This window comes from Anabrus simplex, chromosome 6 (assembly GCF_040414725.1).
Source record: "Anabrus simplex isolate iqAnaSimp1 chromosome 6, ASM4041472v1, whole genome shotgun sequence".
NCBI lineage: Eukaryota > Metazoa > Arthropoda > Insecta > Orthoptera > Tettigoniidae > Anabrus > Anabrus simplex.
This window is the reverse complement of record NC_090270.1, coordinates 106,983,609-106,998,907: the sequence shown is the minus strand read 5'-3', so window position 1 is coordinate 106,998,907 and position 15,299 is coordinate 106,983,609. Positions and strand designations below refer to the sequence as shown.

General features: G+C 39.9%; 1 protein-coding gene across 2 annotated transcripts in view; it reads left to right on the top strand.

Annotated features, from left to right (window-relative positions):
- Positions 1–9,942, top strand: part of LOC136875515 (uncharacterized) — a 132,570-nt gene extending 122,628 nt beyond the window's left edge. For both annotated transcript variants that reach the window (XM_067149064.2, XM_067149063.2), the window contains exon 6: positions 7,644–9,942. In XM_067149064.2, the coding sequence (XP_067005165.2) occupies positions 7,644–7,855 (212 nt within the window). In that variant the 3' untranslated portion in view covers positions 7,856–9,942. The remainder of the gene's footprint in view (positions 1–7,643) is intronic.
- The last annotated feature ends 5,357 nt before the right edge of the window (positions 9,943–15,299 follow it).

The window sequence follows — 15,299 nt, the reverse complement described above, 5'->3', positions numbered from 1 at the left end:
ATATACTTATCAGTTACGGAGTAATACGTACGTTTCCTCTGGCATCATTCCTAAGACCCACTCTAGCACTGCCTGGCGGGGTGCGCTTGAACTCGAGGAGTACTCAGACGTGTTCTTATATTCGCCATGGTTACAGTATGATATTTATATTTAACTTGTATGCTCGACAGACTGAAAAGATTTATTTATGTATTTATTTATTTATTTATTTATTTATTTATTCTTTCGAATGGGCCACCAGAGGACCACGTGCCAATTTCAATTCCTTCTTCTTTGTTCTTTCCTTTTCTTCCAGTACGCTTTCATCTGTTCACTATGTTTCTTCTTTCTGTCTTCAGACCACTTTGAACCAGTCTTTTTTACTTTCCTACCTTGGAATCCTTCTATTTTCAATACTTTTTCCCGAAAGCCTTCTCTATTATTTATTTCTTCTGTTGTTATATTGTTTTTTTCTAAATCCTTTCTTACTTCATTGACCCAGCTTGTCGTTGATTTCTTACCCCACAAATATCTGAAAATCTTACTGGTTAATCTACTATCTTGCATTCGATATAAATGTCCAAAAAACATAAGTCTCCTTTTCCTCATTACATCTGATATATTTTCTATTTTTTTATATATTTCAGCATTACTTCGTAATTTCCAACCTTCTGCTGTGTTTTGTGGGCCTAGTATTTTCCTCATGATTCGCCTTTCTAGTATTTCTAGTTTATCTAAATTATAGTTTAATGCCAGGCATTCGCTTGCATATAGGCATTCTGGCTTCACTACTGTGTTGTAATGCCTTATTTTTGCATTTTTGGATAGGCATCTTTTATTGTAGATATCTTTGGTGCCACCATAAGCTCTCTCCATTTTATGTACCCTCTCCTCTACCGCAGATTTTTCTACACCATTTTCTTGGATTATTTCCCCTAGATGTTTGAATTTTTTTACCCTCTCTATTTGGCCAATATTTATTTATTTATTCATTTATTCATTCATTCATTCATTCATTCATTCATTCATTCATTCATTCATTCATTTATTTATTTATTTATTTATTTATTTATAACTGTCTGTTGTTGACAAAAGAATGAAAAAAGTGCGGTTACAATTTCTGTACTTTTTTTGTTTACGAAGTACATGCAAACAAAATCGTTAACAGTAAGTGTGGTTGAAAATTAAACATACATCCTTCTGTTCCTTTTCAGTTTATGAGCAGGTGCAGTCGAATGACCTCCTTTAGAAATACTAATCGGCTGATATGTTTTTATGTTTAACTCCTACCAACATTGAGAAATATTCATGTATTAGATTTCCGGCCTTCTTCTGAACTCCTTTGAAATTTCAAATATGTTTCAGACCAAAATTTTTATAGCTGTTTGGACTGATCAATTAGACGTATAAAAATACTTGTTGAGTTGTATGTGGAGATAAACGGCTCCGTCAGTAGTGTGAGGAGTGGGTAAACACTCAAAGTATAGAAATAAACTATTCCTCTATTAGTTATCGTTCTCTCTAACGAACTCATTTCGGACCAACTGACAGAGTCGTATATGAAGAATTTTGGGATTCGTGCAATTATTGAAATAAAATATAGGCTTGATCGTCGCGTGGTGTGAGAATAATGTACCTCTCCACTGGCATTCAAGTATGTATTACGTCATGCACTTCCCCTTCATGCTCGCTCAGCTGCTCTCGTTCAACAGTGGTGAGCAAACTGGCTCTGAAGTTGTTTCGCTGAGTTGACGCTAGCTGCCCTGAACGATAAGCTCGCACGGTGGATATCGTTTTGAGCTGTTTGGATTCCTCGCTCGCCCTTCTTTGTAGTTTGGTACATACTAAGTTGTTTTTTCACCCGCTTATATTGCATGCACTTGGAAGATTTGCCAACAAGACACCAAAACTCCACAATTTTGAATTTTCTCATATGAAATGCTTCGTTGTCCTGTATCATATTTTCAAAATGCTCAACAATCCTTGCTTGTTGGACGCTACAGTAAATTTCGCGTCCTGAAACAAAGGAAACCATCGGTCAATTGGCAGCCATCTTGTTTTGAGTGATGTCACCAACAAAATTTTGCAATTGTGCTTGGTTGTTTATTCCATTCCCGTTACAAATATGTCATTACGTACAATACAAATATGTTTTCTATACGTTTCAAATTTGACTTCAAATCAGTTTCATCTGATTTTGAAAGTGACACCCAGTATAAGAACGAATTTAAAGACGTTTCCACATCGAAACATTTTTATTAATGGCACTAGGGTGGGGAAATAATATCTGCATAGCTTCCAAAGTGGGACGCAAGATGAAAAGATTTGGTAACCACTCCAGGAAGTGTCAAAAGCAAAGCCCTTTAGACTTTCCCACAGTAAGTATGATACCACGGCCGTGATCTTTTGCAGATTGATGACAATTACGTTCTTTGCATAGATCCGCGTATTTCTGGCCGGAAATTAATATATACATGTTGTTTACAGGTGTTCGTTTTATGTAAGTGTCCATCTGGTAAGTTTCACCTTCCTAAATATATGAATAAGATGCTTTCTTTAGCAACGCTAAACTTAAGACGTTTACTAAACAAACTTTCATTGGATATTCAGCTTTACAGTATTAACAGGACTTGGAGTGCGTTCAGGCACTTTCTTGGGGTTGTCCACAGCAACTAATTCCTGGGACTCCTTGTCGATTACCACCATTTTGGTTAGAAAGATAGTTCTGTGTGATGTGTTCTTTAGTGCATGTGATTTTGACTGTTTCTGTTCATGATTGAGAATGTTGGTGCTCTTATATAGATTCGAATCTTGATCGATCCTGGGTTAGATAACAACGTTATTTTCAAACTTTCATCTGTCACCGTCCGACTCTTTGGCTGAATGGTCAGCGTACTGGCCTTCGGTTCAGAGGGTCCCGGGTTCGATTCCCAGCAGGGTCGGGAATCTTAACCATACGGTAATTGGTTAATACCGCTGGCACGGGGGGCTGGGTTTGTGTGTCGTCTTTATCATCATTTCATCCTCATCACGATGCGCAGGTTGCCTACGAGAGTCACATCAAAAGACCTGCACCTGGCGAGCCGAACTTGTCCTCGGACACTCCCGGCACTAAAATCCATACGCCATTTCATTTTTCATCTGTCACCAACACTTTAAAGCACAAACCAAACCCCAAAATAAGTTAGATTTGCTCCAAAAATACCTAGAAAGAGGGAGGGATGGAGAGAGAAGGAAGAAAGGAGTGGAAGAGAGTTTTTAGAATTGTTATACATCTAGCGTATGCTGCATGTGTCCATTACAGATGAAGTGGAAAATGTTTCGCTATTTATACTGTATACAGGGTGGTCAGAAACAACGTGAATCGGGTATATGAGCATTATAGGGTTGGTCTTACTGATAAATTATATGAACGCAATAATTCAATATCTCGCACCGTTGTAATTTTATCAGCTGCTGAATTTAGCCAATCAGATCGCTTCGCGGGCGAATTCAAGTGGGCTTTGCGAGGCGGTGTTGCTAACTTTGTGCATGACTTAAGACCGGCAGGAGAGCACCAGTCGAAGAATAAAACTTCGCCAGGGGAGGGGTTTGAATACAGACCTCTGAGCTGACCAAGATCGCGCCAATGCAAGTACTCTATTGTGACACTGGCTGAAACCAACGGTGTGTTTGTGTTTGATACTGATTCCTCGGCTTGGCTCTCAAACCGGTCTTAAGCCGCCTGCAATTTTAACAACACTGTCGCACAAAGCCTATTTGAATTCGCCCGCGAAGCGATTTGATTGGCTAACTTGAACAGCTGATAAAATTACAACGGTGTGAGGTATCGAATTATTTATTTCAAATTATTTATCAGTGTCAGCAACCCTCTAACGCTCAGGTATCCGGTTCACGTTATTTCCGACCACCCTGTATATGAATTTCTATCTCGGTTGAGTTTTATAGTGGTAAGTTCCACCTTCGATTTCCTTGCGTATTTTACTGGAAGTATCATGCAAACTAGTGCACTGTAAAATGTAAATTCGTGTCCTCGCCTCGAGATGGTGTAGCTTTGTTCAGGCACACCCCTAATGGAGGACTGGGCGAGTTGGCCGTGCGGTTAGAGGCGCGCGACTGTGAGCTTGCATCCGGGAGACAGTGGGTTCGAATCCCCCAGTCGGCAGTCCTGAAGATGGTTTTCCGTGGTTTGCTATTTTCACACCAGGGAAATGCTGGGGCTGTGCCTTAATTAAGGCCACGGACGCTTCCTTCCAACTCCTAGGCCTTTCCTATCCCATCGTCGCCATAACACCTATCTGTGTCGGTGCGACGTAAAGCTACTAGCAAAAAAAGAATTATAGCAATGCGACGAAAATTCATATCTTATTACGTGAAAACATAATATAAATTGATCATCATAAATCGAACATTGCTGTTTACTTATAGGTCGCCGTACGGTAATAAACATAAATAGCTATCCACATCTTTGAAAAATATATCTTGCAATCTTCTTGTGCACTGCCGTTGTATTCATTTTAATTGTAGTACTCTACGAAGTCCACTGAACTTAGCCAGGAATGTGCCTCATACTTAACAATTAATATACACACAACAGCTCTCGGTCATGAAGACGAAGCCATTTTTGTTGTTTTGATTCCGACAATCCCAGCATGCTTAGCGGCCTAGCGCGCACCGTTAATAATACTCGAATTCCATTGGTCAACTTAACTTTTCCTATTGTTGTTTCTTCCGCAAAAGACATGACATTTATGACGACGCCGTTTACTTTTAATGTAGGTATTTTGTTCTTTTAGTACGTGCGAGTCTTGGGGTTTGCACTGTAATGATTGTTGTTCAATCTTCTAATTCCAATAATATGCTTTATTAAGAGGTCTTCGTACTGTAGCTCAGACAATTTCGTATGAGGTAAGATTGGCGTTGATTTTGTTGAGATCATTTTTTTAGTTAACAGATATTGTCTTATAAGATTTATGAGTTTTCAGGCTTATGTGTGATTTATGTTTTGACTTTTCCACTTATATTAGCATGGTATTCATTTGTTTGGCTGAAAGTAATCGAACTCCCTTTGATTTAGTGGAGGGGGAATCTGAATTGGTTTTCAAAACTGAAACTTATAAGGAACTAGCTATGACTCTGTAAACTCATCCTCCTTCAATATCAAATCCATGGATATCACCGAAATCGGCAATGCCTTTGTATCTCATAAAGTTCGCTGTGGGAATGGCCCAGTTTCTTTATAACCAAATGTGAGTACAGTAAAGTTTTTAAAATGTGAAGACAAAAGATAGGAACATATATTCATTTACGCTGTATTTTAGTCCCTGCAAAATAAAAAATAAAAATCTATTTATACATTCATTAGTTTTGTAATCTTATAGCAAATCCATTGTATTAAATGGATATAGACTTGATTAAATTATATTATTCTCTTCCCACACTTGTGGGGTCGCTCGCGGGAACAGTGCCACACACACACACGCGCGCGCACACACACATATATATATATATATTCATTTTATTTTTTATTTTATTTTTACTTGGATTTGGCCCTGTTTTACGGTAGGATGCCCTTCCTGACGCCAACCCTATGGGGAGGGATGTAATCACTATTGATGTATTTCTGTGATGTTTGGTAGTATGGTGTGTTAATATGAATAGGATAGTATTGAGGTAAACATAAACACCCAGTCCCCGAGCCAGAAGAATTAATCAAACGCGATTAAAATCCCCGTCCCGGCCGGGAATCGAACCCGGGACCCTCTCAACCGAAGGCCTCAATGCTGGTCATTCAGCCAAGGAGTCGGACAAATGATTAAAGCATCTGCTGTACTTAAATTTATATGTGTTATTGGTCGGTTTGACACAATTTATTTGAAAAGTCCCAATTTTGTTTCCTGCAGCGGGGCGGGGGGGAGCGTATCGTATTAGTTCCACCTCTGGTTGCTGGCTAGTATTCCGTTCCATCGAGGGCAACCAGGCGAACAAAAAAATTTCACCCCGAAGAGTTTATACATTCGTCGGACACACAGGACTCCAGAAACCTGTTCCCCCTTCATCCATGGTGTGTGCCACAGACGTCTGGGAGGGTAACACTGTCGTAACTAATGAGTGAGCCAAGGTACTTGAACACTGCGGTCTTCTAGAGTTCAATGCTGATGGTGTCATTTGTCTGGAGTTCACTCTACCACTACTACTACTGAAGGCGATGATGCTTGTTGTTTTAAGGGGCCTAACATCGAAGGTCATCGGCCCCTACTACTGAAGGGCGAGGCGGGCCGCTATCTCTCAGGCCAGAAGATTTCAATCAATCAATCAATCAATCAATCAATCAATCAATCAATCAATCAATCAATCAATCAATCAATCAATCAATCAATACTCATCTGCATTTAGGGCAGTCGCCCAGGTGGCAGATTCCCTATCTGTTGTTTTCCTAGAATTTTCTTAAATGGTTTCAAAGAAATTGGAAATTTATTGAACATCTCCCTTGGTAAGTTATTCCAATCCCCAACTCCCCTTCTTATAAATGAATATTTAAGAAGGAGATGTGCGGAGAAGGTGAGAGGGTTCGCGGCCGTGGCCAACTAGGAACTGTTCCGGTATTCGCCTTTGTGCAGGAGAATGTAAAACCACGGAAAACAATTCTCAAGACAGCCGACGGTGGAGACCAGTCCCTGTCCGTCTCCCGAATACAGATCCACTGTAGAGCCGTTGCTCGGTTGCCCGGTCGGAGTGCAGAGCTGGCAGACCACTTGTAGGTCAAGATCCACTCTGCATCCGCCGATGGTTTATTGTCCATGTACAGTGTCTTTATTCCTTATTCCGTTGGTTTCAAGCAGCGAGAAGGGCGTCATCGTCATACAAGAGCGACTATGGATGAGGCGACTGGATGTCAGCAGTTACTATATGCATACAGAGTAAATTAGAGCGAGAGCGCTCAACATTGGTGCACCCTACATTGATGTCAAAGGACGATGAAGTTCCAGCTGGAAAATGAACCATGTTTGGCTCTTTCTGTAGATCAGTGGTAGAGTTTCGGCCTCCGGATCCCAATATCATGCGTTCAAACCTGGCAAAGGTTGCTTGAAGGGAGGAAAAAGGTCAATTTCCGGCCAATCCCAGTATTTTATTTCTAGACTGAGGGCTGAAACAGGGTTCACGTTCACTCAACCACATGGGGCAAATTGAGGAAATGTCTGATATGAGGAGCAGAGGACTCGATCAAGAAACACAAGCAATACGACTGAGGATGTCGTTACACTGACCATGTGCAACTCCAATGCCTGCAGGCCATCTGAATGGGCGGCAGGCGAAGACCCTTAATGGGCTGTATTGTCAAAGTGTGTTTCTGTCCCCTGCCGCCATTTATTTTCAATAGGTGGGATTATTGCCACGATTGCACAAACACTAATCCGTCAGCGATAGCTAGTGTGCAATTATCTCGATTAACAGACGCAAATTAAATCACATGCACTTCACGACATCGTAAAAACTGGTCTTGTAACAGCAATGTTAATAACAGAAACAACAGCAAGTGTTCCTTGTAGGAGTTAGTTGCTGAGAAAGTGGCTGAGGGCTCTGCTTCGAGGTAAGTACGTAAAACTGATTAATTCTTTGAATAGACGTCAACATTGAAGATTATTAAATCATTTGTTTTCCAGGCCTGTCCTTGTCCCTGATGAACTACGGCGACACAGTCCGTCTCGGCGTGATGTCTGACGCTCAGTTATCACCTCAGCACACCATGTTGGCCTCAGGGTTCATTCATCAGCTGCAGCAACTAGCGATGGTAGCGGGAGTTCCCCGAGAGAGATCCACTCCACCTTCAACTCCTGTCTGCAGAACCTTCCCTCCACTCACGAAATCAGCCTGAAGACAAGTACTCTTCACGGAATGAGTTTTCTCACTGAAAGCCGCGATTGAAGTTCATTCCTTTCACTGGTGTTCACCAGATTCATCACACTTGAGTAAGACTTTAAGTGTGAAAATCTGTGAAGATTTACTGACCGTCAGGTATCTCTGATTTTAAAAGATTTTATTAACAGATGAATTAGGTTCGGAAGGGTCTTGCTTTGCACAATTTAATTTTCCGCTACATTGAAGCACCATCCGAAGGCGCGTCAACAACAAAATATCTGAAGGTAAAATTCAGTGCTACCAATATTCTTCTTGGTTTGAAATAACTGATTGCTACGAACTCTAACGAGTCTCTGGATCAGAATCGAATCAATTTACGGAAGAACACGATTTTTCCCTTCCTTTAGAGACAATTATTTTTTTTTTTTTGCTAGGGGCTTTACGTCGCACCGACACAAATAGGTCTTATGGCGACGATGGAATAGGAAAGGCCTAGGAGCTGGAAGGAAGCGGCCGTGGCCTTAATTAAGGTACAGCCCCAGCATTTGCCTGGTGTGAAAATGGGAAACCACGGAAAACCATCTTCAGGGCTGCCGATAGTGGGATTCGAACCTACTATCTCCCGGATGCAAGCTCACAGCCGCGCGCCTCTACGCGCACGGCCAACTCGCCCGGTAGAGACAAAATTAATAATGACATTCAGCCCAAATATATCTTTCTTTCGTCCTGATCAAAAGAAGTCTATTTTGTTCTCGTAGCGTCAAATTTAAAGCAGTAGTTTATAAAACTACTTTAACCATACCGACCTTTTCCAGTTCCAAAGTCACACCATTCCTTCCTATATCAAACATGAAATAATACAGAGACAATGATCCGTATATCATTGTTTTCCTTTGTATTATTAGGCGTCGTTCAGCGCAAAATAGAATGTCCCGGCACATGCAGAAAGCTGAAACGTGTTCCTCGTAGACGTTGGTATTCTATTGTAATTTTTTTTTTAAACTCATTCACGATCGGCTTTGGTTACTACAGAATATTTTGTACATTACTCCTGATGGATAATAAGGCGCGTGAACAGATTCGCTGAAAATCGACAAGACGTAAAGGAGACTTCGTACAGTATCTGAGAGTTAATGTAATGATCTTGTTGCTGATTTTCACCCACCTCTATTGCTTGAAATATTTGATGATATGCAACTGGCAGGGGATTAGAAGAAGCTCAGAATGTAAATGCGTGTATACGGGAAACGTCCATGTCTATTCTTTACGTGGATCATATAATGGTTCTGATACCGATGATAAGCGCTAAAGCATAATATCAATAACAGCTTAACGGGAATAGCCTGTCTCATCCCGAATTTGAGCACCTCGGGCGTTAATCCGATAGGCCAACTCGTACCGAGTATGTAATGTTAGGTGTAACCCATTCAACAACTCGTCCCATTTGTAACATTAAGAGCTAACCTCAAGACAAAACATTCCTTCTGTGTGAAAAATTGGAACTGCGCAACCATTTAGCAGATTGGAGTGGTTTAACATTTTGTCTTGATATAATAACACAGAGTAAATTACACATTAAAATGCAGTCAGTAATACAAACTGATTGAAAACCAACTAATATCACATATCAGTACGTAATATTACGAAAGTAGTCACATAATCATAGAAACATCATTTAAACTACACTAGTATAAGTTAACACTTTAACCATAATGATGTGACAATATTTTCAAAAATTTTAATCTTGACCAATTTGCATGCTTTTACTTTCCGAGTTGTCTTTCTAAAAACTGAACATTCTTGCGGATTTGAGGTGGGTATTTGAAGGGATCATTTGTGCTGTTGTGTTTCACGTAGGAATCAGTCGGAAGATCAACATTAGTCTTTTTGAAAGCGACTATGGGTGGATGTGGAGAGCAGAAAGCATTGATTATGTGCGAATGAAAGGACTCACAAGCATTTGCCATAGAATAATCAGCCCATATTATCGGCGGGAAAGAAGATAATTTAAACTAATAATCTGTAGTGAAATAACTTTCAAATGTCATCTTCCTTTCGTTATTCAGTGCAATGGTAGCAAATAATAAACGAAATTATCTTCTACCTCAGCTGTATCCAAATATAACAGACCAAAACACCACCTCAACCATGCCCCAATTTCATTCCTGTCTTTGTATTTGTAGTCATTTGACAAACCAGATTATGAATTTTTCTCCACCAAGACTTCGTCAAATGAAATTTTTTAACAAAAGAGATTAGAAAAATACGCGAACGCCACCTGATGACGAGACGGTTCTTAATTTAAGAAAACAAACTTCCAGCGGTAACGAGACCTGCTATTTGTTTACGTTTGTGAAAGTATTGTGGACGAGCATGCAACGCCGAGTTTAACGATTTTCCTTCCTAAACGTGAATAAAATTACTCGAACTTCCAATCGCGTGTCACATAATCCCAACTGATGTGTCTAAGTTAATTTAAGTTAATGACAGCTACAGCATTATGGTCAGGCAAGAGGAAGTACCTTAGGACCGGTATTCGCCATCTCATTTATTATTATTATTATTATTATTATTATTATTATTATTATTATTATTATTATTTGGTAGAAACCTAACATCTAGTTTTGTACGAATCTTCGCCTTTCTTTTTCGGAAACGTTTATAGACTACACAAACACAAAGGGAAAATTATACCACTAAATCTGTCAAACTCCGTAGCGTAACGGTAAGCGCTATTAGCAGCGTGCCGTTCCCATAGGTCTGGGCTCGATTCCCGGTACTGTCATATATGTAAGATTGGAAGGAGGACTGGTATGTGATTAAAATGGTACATGCGGCTCACCTCCATTGGAGGTGTGCCTCAAAAGAACTGCAGCACCTCGAGAAGAGGAGACGAATTTATCCTTAAATCTAACCGTTAATAACATCACGTACTTTAAGTTAAAAGAGTCGAAGAGATAGAAAAGCGGTAACGACATTCGCCTGTGATAAGGTCACCTGAATAATCGTCACATCGTCGAAGAGTTGTGCCATACGAAACATCAATTACTGTTTAGTTGCAGAAATGAAACGGGATGAAGAAACTATCTAGGACAGTTTAAAGTAGTGTATTTTCGATTATCAGAGAATTTTTCTGTTCACTAAATATTATCGTAAACAAAATATTACATCCAGGTAGGTTTCATTGTGAAATCATGTTTATTAAATTACTTCAAATTTTAAGTCTAAATTTGCATGTTGTGACACTCGAAAGAGTAAAAGGTAACCTTTACTCCTCTTAAGCTACAAAAATCTGGTATTCAGCCCATAACTCCAAAATTCGTAGATACTACAATTGCAAATGTTCACGTCTCTATTTATCAGCGTAATCCTACGAACCAACTTGGTGATCATATATAAAATACATACAATTTCAATAACTTACCTTCTAACCTATAGATATCTAAATGATGTCTTCGTAAAATATTGTATTGTAATTCATTGATAAATCTTCGTGAATATACCAGCACTTTTTACATATTTCTTGCCTCATAGTTAACTTACAGTTTGCTAAGAAAATTACACCCACCTACAAATATACTACATGATAATCTTTCGGGTATTTGACATGTACATAGCGCTTAAACTGCGAAAATTCTATGCAGTTCGCAGAAAGATTACCCCCGGCGTTTTAAGAAGACCCTCTGCCTCTATTCAAAAATATCTTGAAACTATGAGAAGTTAAAGGTTCTTTTTTACAATTTGTTTTAAGTCGCACCGGCACAGATAAGTCTTATGGTGACGATCGGATAGATAAGAGCTAGGAGTGGGAAGGAAGCTATCGCGGCCTAAATTAAGGTACAGCCCCTGCATTTGCCTGGTGTGAAAATGAGAAACCACGGAAAACCATCCCCAGAGCTGCCGATAGTGGGGTTCGAACCCACTATCTTCCGAATGCAAGATGATAGCTATGTAATTCAAACAGCTCAGCCACTCGATAGATAGCAATTAAAGTAACGTTAAATGTACTAAAAGACAGTCATGAACTGTAAGTGTGACCGTAAAATCAAGACGTAGTAGTCAATTAGGATAAATTAGGGGTGGTGGGAAGTGGTGGAGACCTTAAACAAGCAACAAACTATCGTACCCCTTTCTACTATACGACGCTCTGGTGGGTAGAAGGCACCCACACTGGGAAGAAGATTGCTCACGGCAAGATATATGGCACAAATCAACTCACTGACGCTACTCCAAGGAAGCTAGTTCAAGAGTTGCACCTCTGTACACACAATCTGAATCTTAGACTGAAACGGAGGGATGTTCGTCCAAGTGGAATCAGAACCCTCTCCATCGCCTGCGGGAAAACTGTCCAGAGAAACATGAAGTCTACTGGATCAAAAACGTTCAGGTTAGCCATCATTCGGTGATGAAGATGTTGAATAAACTCAAAAAAATATCTTCATACTTACGTACATAAGTACAGTACATACATTAACATACATACGTAGTAGACATTAATTTCGCGTACTGGCTTTCTAGTATCGCTGTGGTACACTAGAGAGGAGAGTTTGCACCACAGGATGTTGCCGTCACTGTTCTTCGCTAGTCCCAACAAGAGACAGTTGCTTGCGTACAGTAAAATCAGAACTACGGTCTCTGTTGTGTCAGCGGCGGAACTTGAGAATGTCGTAGTTTGAGCATCGGTCAAATTTCAAATTCTGCCAAAAATTAGGCAAATCCGCTAGCGAAACGTTTGAGATGATCTAGTCGAAATCGCCCGGATTACCACGACGGGAAATAGACGAGTAAAACCAGGTCAAAAAACTATGCGATTCTTGAACTGTTAGCGCCAGTCCACGAACATACTGATTGTAGAACATATGTGTACACTGTGTTGCCTACCATGTAGGCGCCAGTCCAAGAAGTTAGGGACTGTAGTACATGAGTGTACCCCGTACTGCTTACACTGTAGGCGCCAGTCCACGAACTTATTGACTGCAATACATCTTCATTATAGACCGTTATCTCTTCCAGCTTTTAGTCTGCAAGCCCCTGTGTGTTAACTAAACGCTTCCACAATCCTCGGTTTGTAACTAGTTCTGTTGCCTCATTTAGTTCCATACCACTTATAAATCATTAGAAATGGAGTCTAACCATCTTCACCTTGGTCTCTATCTACTTCTCTTACTCTCTTTGATCGAAACCATTATTCTCCTAGGCCTCCTCCAATCGCCTTACATGACTCCACCATTGAAGCCGGTTTACGCGTACAACTTCATCCATCGAGTTCAATAATACCACCCGTTTGTACCACCAATTATTCTCGTTACTGCCATGTCTGTTACTTGTAACTTACGAATAAGTTATCTTCGCAGTCCAAAAATACCTGGGTGTTGAAGTGGTCATAAACTCACCGTTGGATTGAGAGGAAAGTTGATAAGTAATTTAAAAAAGACGCCTTTGTTTCAAGGGACAAGCTCCAGTTAGTAAATTATTTTCATTCAGGAACCAACTTCAACGACAAAAAACCTTTAAAACGTTTATTTTTACTTTTTCCCTTCTTTCATGCGTTTCAACGTCCTTCCTCTCAGATTTTCAGTGATTCCAGCTATCTTCTGCTGGATATTCTCTGAGATACTTTCCGAAAATCAGCGGCCTCCAGTATCTAGTTTCACAAACCTTGACGGCCTTATTGTAAGATTTCTTAAAAATTATTTCCACAGATGATGAAATTGTAAATCACAGTGCTGACATAAATTATTGATAATCTCGTTTGCAATTTAAATTACTATTTTTTTTTCAATTTGCTTTACACGTCGCACCAACACAGTTAGACCTTATGGCGAGGATGGGATAGGAAAGGGCTAAGAGGGGGAAGGAAGCGACCGTAGCCTTAACTAAGGTACAGTCCCAGCATTTGCCTGGTGTGAAAATTGGAAACCACGGAAAACCATCTTCAGGGCTGCCGATAGTAAGGTTCGAACCCACTATCTCCCGAATGCAAACTCACAGCTGCGCGACCCTAGCCACACGGCCACTTGCTCGGTATAATGAAATGATTTCAGTTCTTGGTTCATTGTGACCTGGAACTAATGAACTCGATGTTCGGTCTCTTAAAAAATCATTAGATCGCCCAACAGGGATCCGGTTTACTCTGGCATTTGGTAAAGTACAACGGAATATCGAAATTAGCGCGCAGGCAACCTAGATGGTGCCAGATTAAAATGTCTGCACACGGCAGCCGAGGCCATAGGAATATTATTATTATTATTATTATTATTATTATTATTATTATTATTATTATTATTATTATTATTATTATTATTCATCGTTACTGTGACCATTATACACAAGGAGAGACTAATTCTGAGAGTGGCTGGTGATACAAATTGTCACTGACTTCTCTCGAAGTTGGTCGCTGTTCGATTCCCGAGGAATGCAGATGGAAAATTTTAATGAAATATCTTGTCAACTTGTTTCTAATTCAACATCAAAATTCGTATCTTGTGGCTGAAGAACACTATACCAACAGCCATGTGAAGCTGCAGATTTGTAATAGTCTACCAATGAATAGTAAATCTCTTCGAAGGAGGAATTTCGCTGTGTATGTATTATAGAACAATTAATACTTCAAGCTGATTCTGAATCGTAACATCCATCATTATAAGTATGAATTAGCTCAATATACGTACTTCGATATTTTAATATGGTTAACACTGCTAGGTATATTTATTCTCGACTTACTATTGTGATGTAACCTACATTTTATATGAAAAATATTTCGTTTCTGAGACGACTGATCAGTATCTATTGGCTGATTTTGATAATACTGTAATCTCTGTGATACTTGTTAATAAAATATATTTTGTAATATTGCATCAAACATTACCTTTTATTGGCAAATATCCCTTTCAGGACACAAGCTCCTTCCTTAAGAAGTTGGGATTGACAAACAACACCTATTCTTGGTAGTTCTGAACGATTCTTTATCCACTGCATTAACTTATGTGTATTTTTGTTTGTCTTCTTTCATTTTGTAATTTTTCTGCATGTAGTAATGCAGGAATGAGAGGAGTGGACCACAGCAGAATAGCCCTGACGATTTTGATTATATTGACTCCGGCCGTGAAAGCCTTCATACTCAAATGTCTTTAAATGTTTTGCAAGTACGTTATAGTAATTGCAGAACCTTTTTTTTCCTGCTGGAAAAGACTACTAGTCTTCTAGATACGCGTGGTCATCCGCAACTGCAGTCGGACGTTTCTTGTTGAGAAATATACAGGGTGGTTCAGTGAAGGCGTGCCAAACGGAAACTGGTAATAGCGGCCGTTACAGTGAGTATTTCGACAGAGGTATAATAATTTCGAGTGACTATTTCTAGCCGAGTGCAGCCCTTGTAAGGCAGACCCTCCGATGAGGGTGGGCGGCATCTGCCATGTGTAGGTAACTGCGTGTTATTGTGGTGGAGGACAGTGTTATGT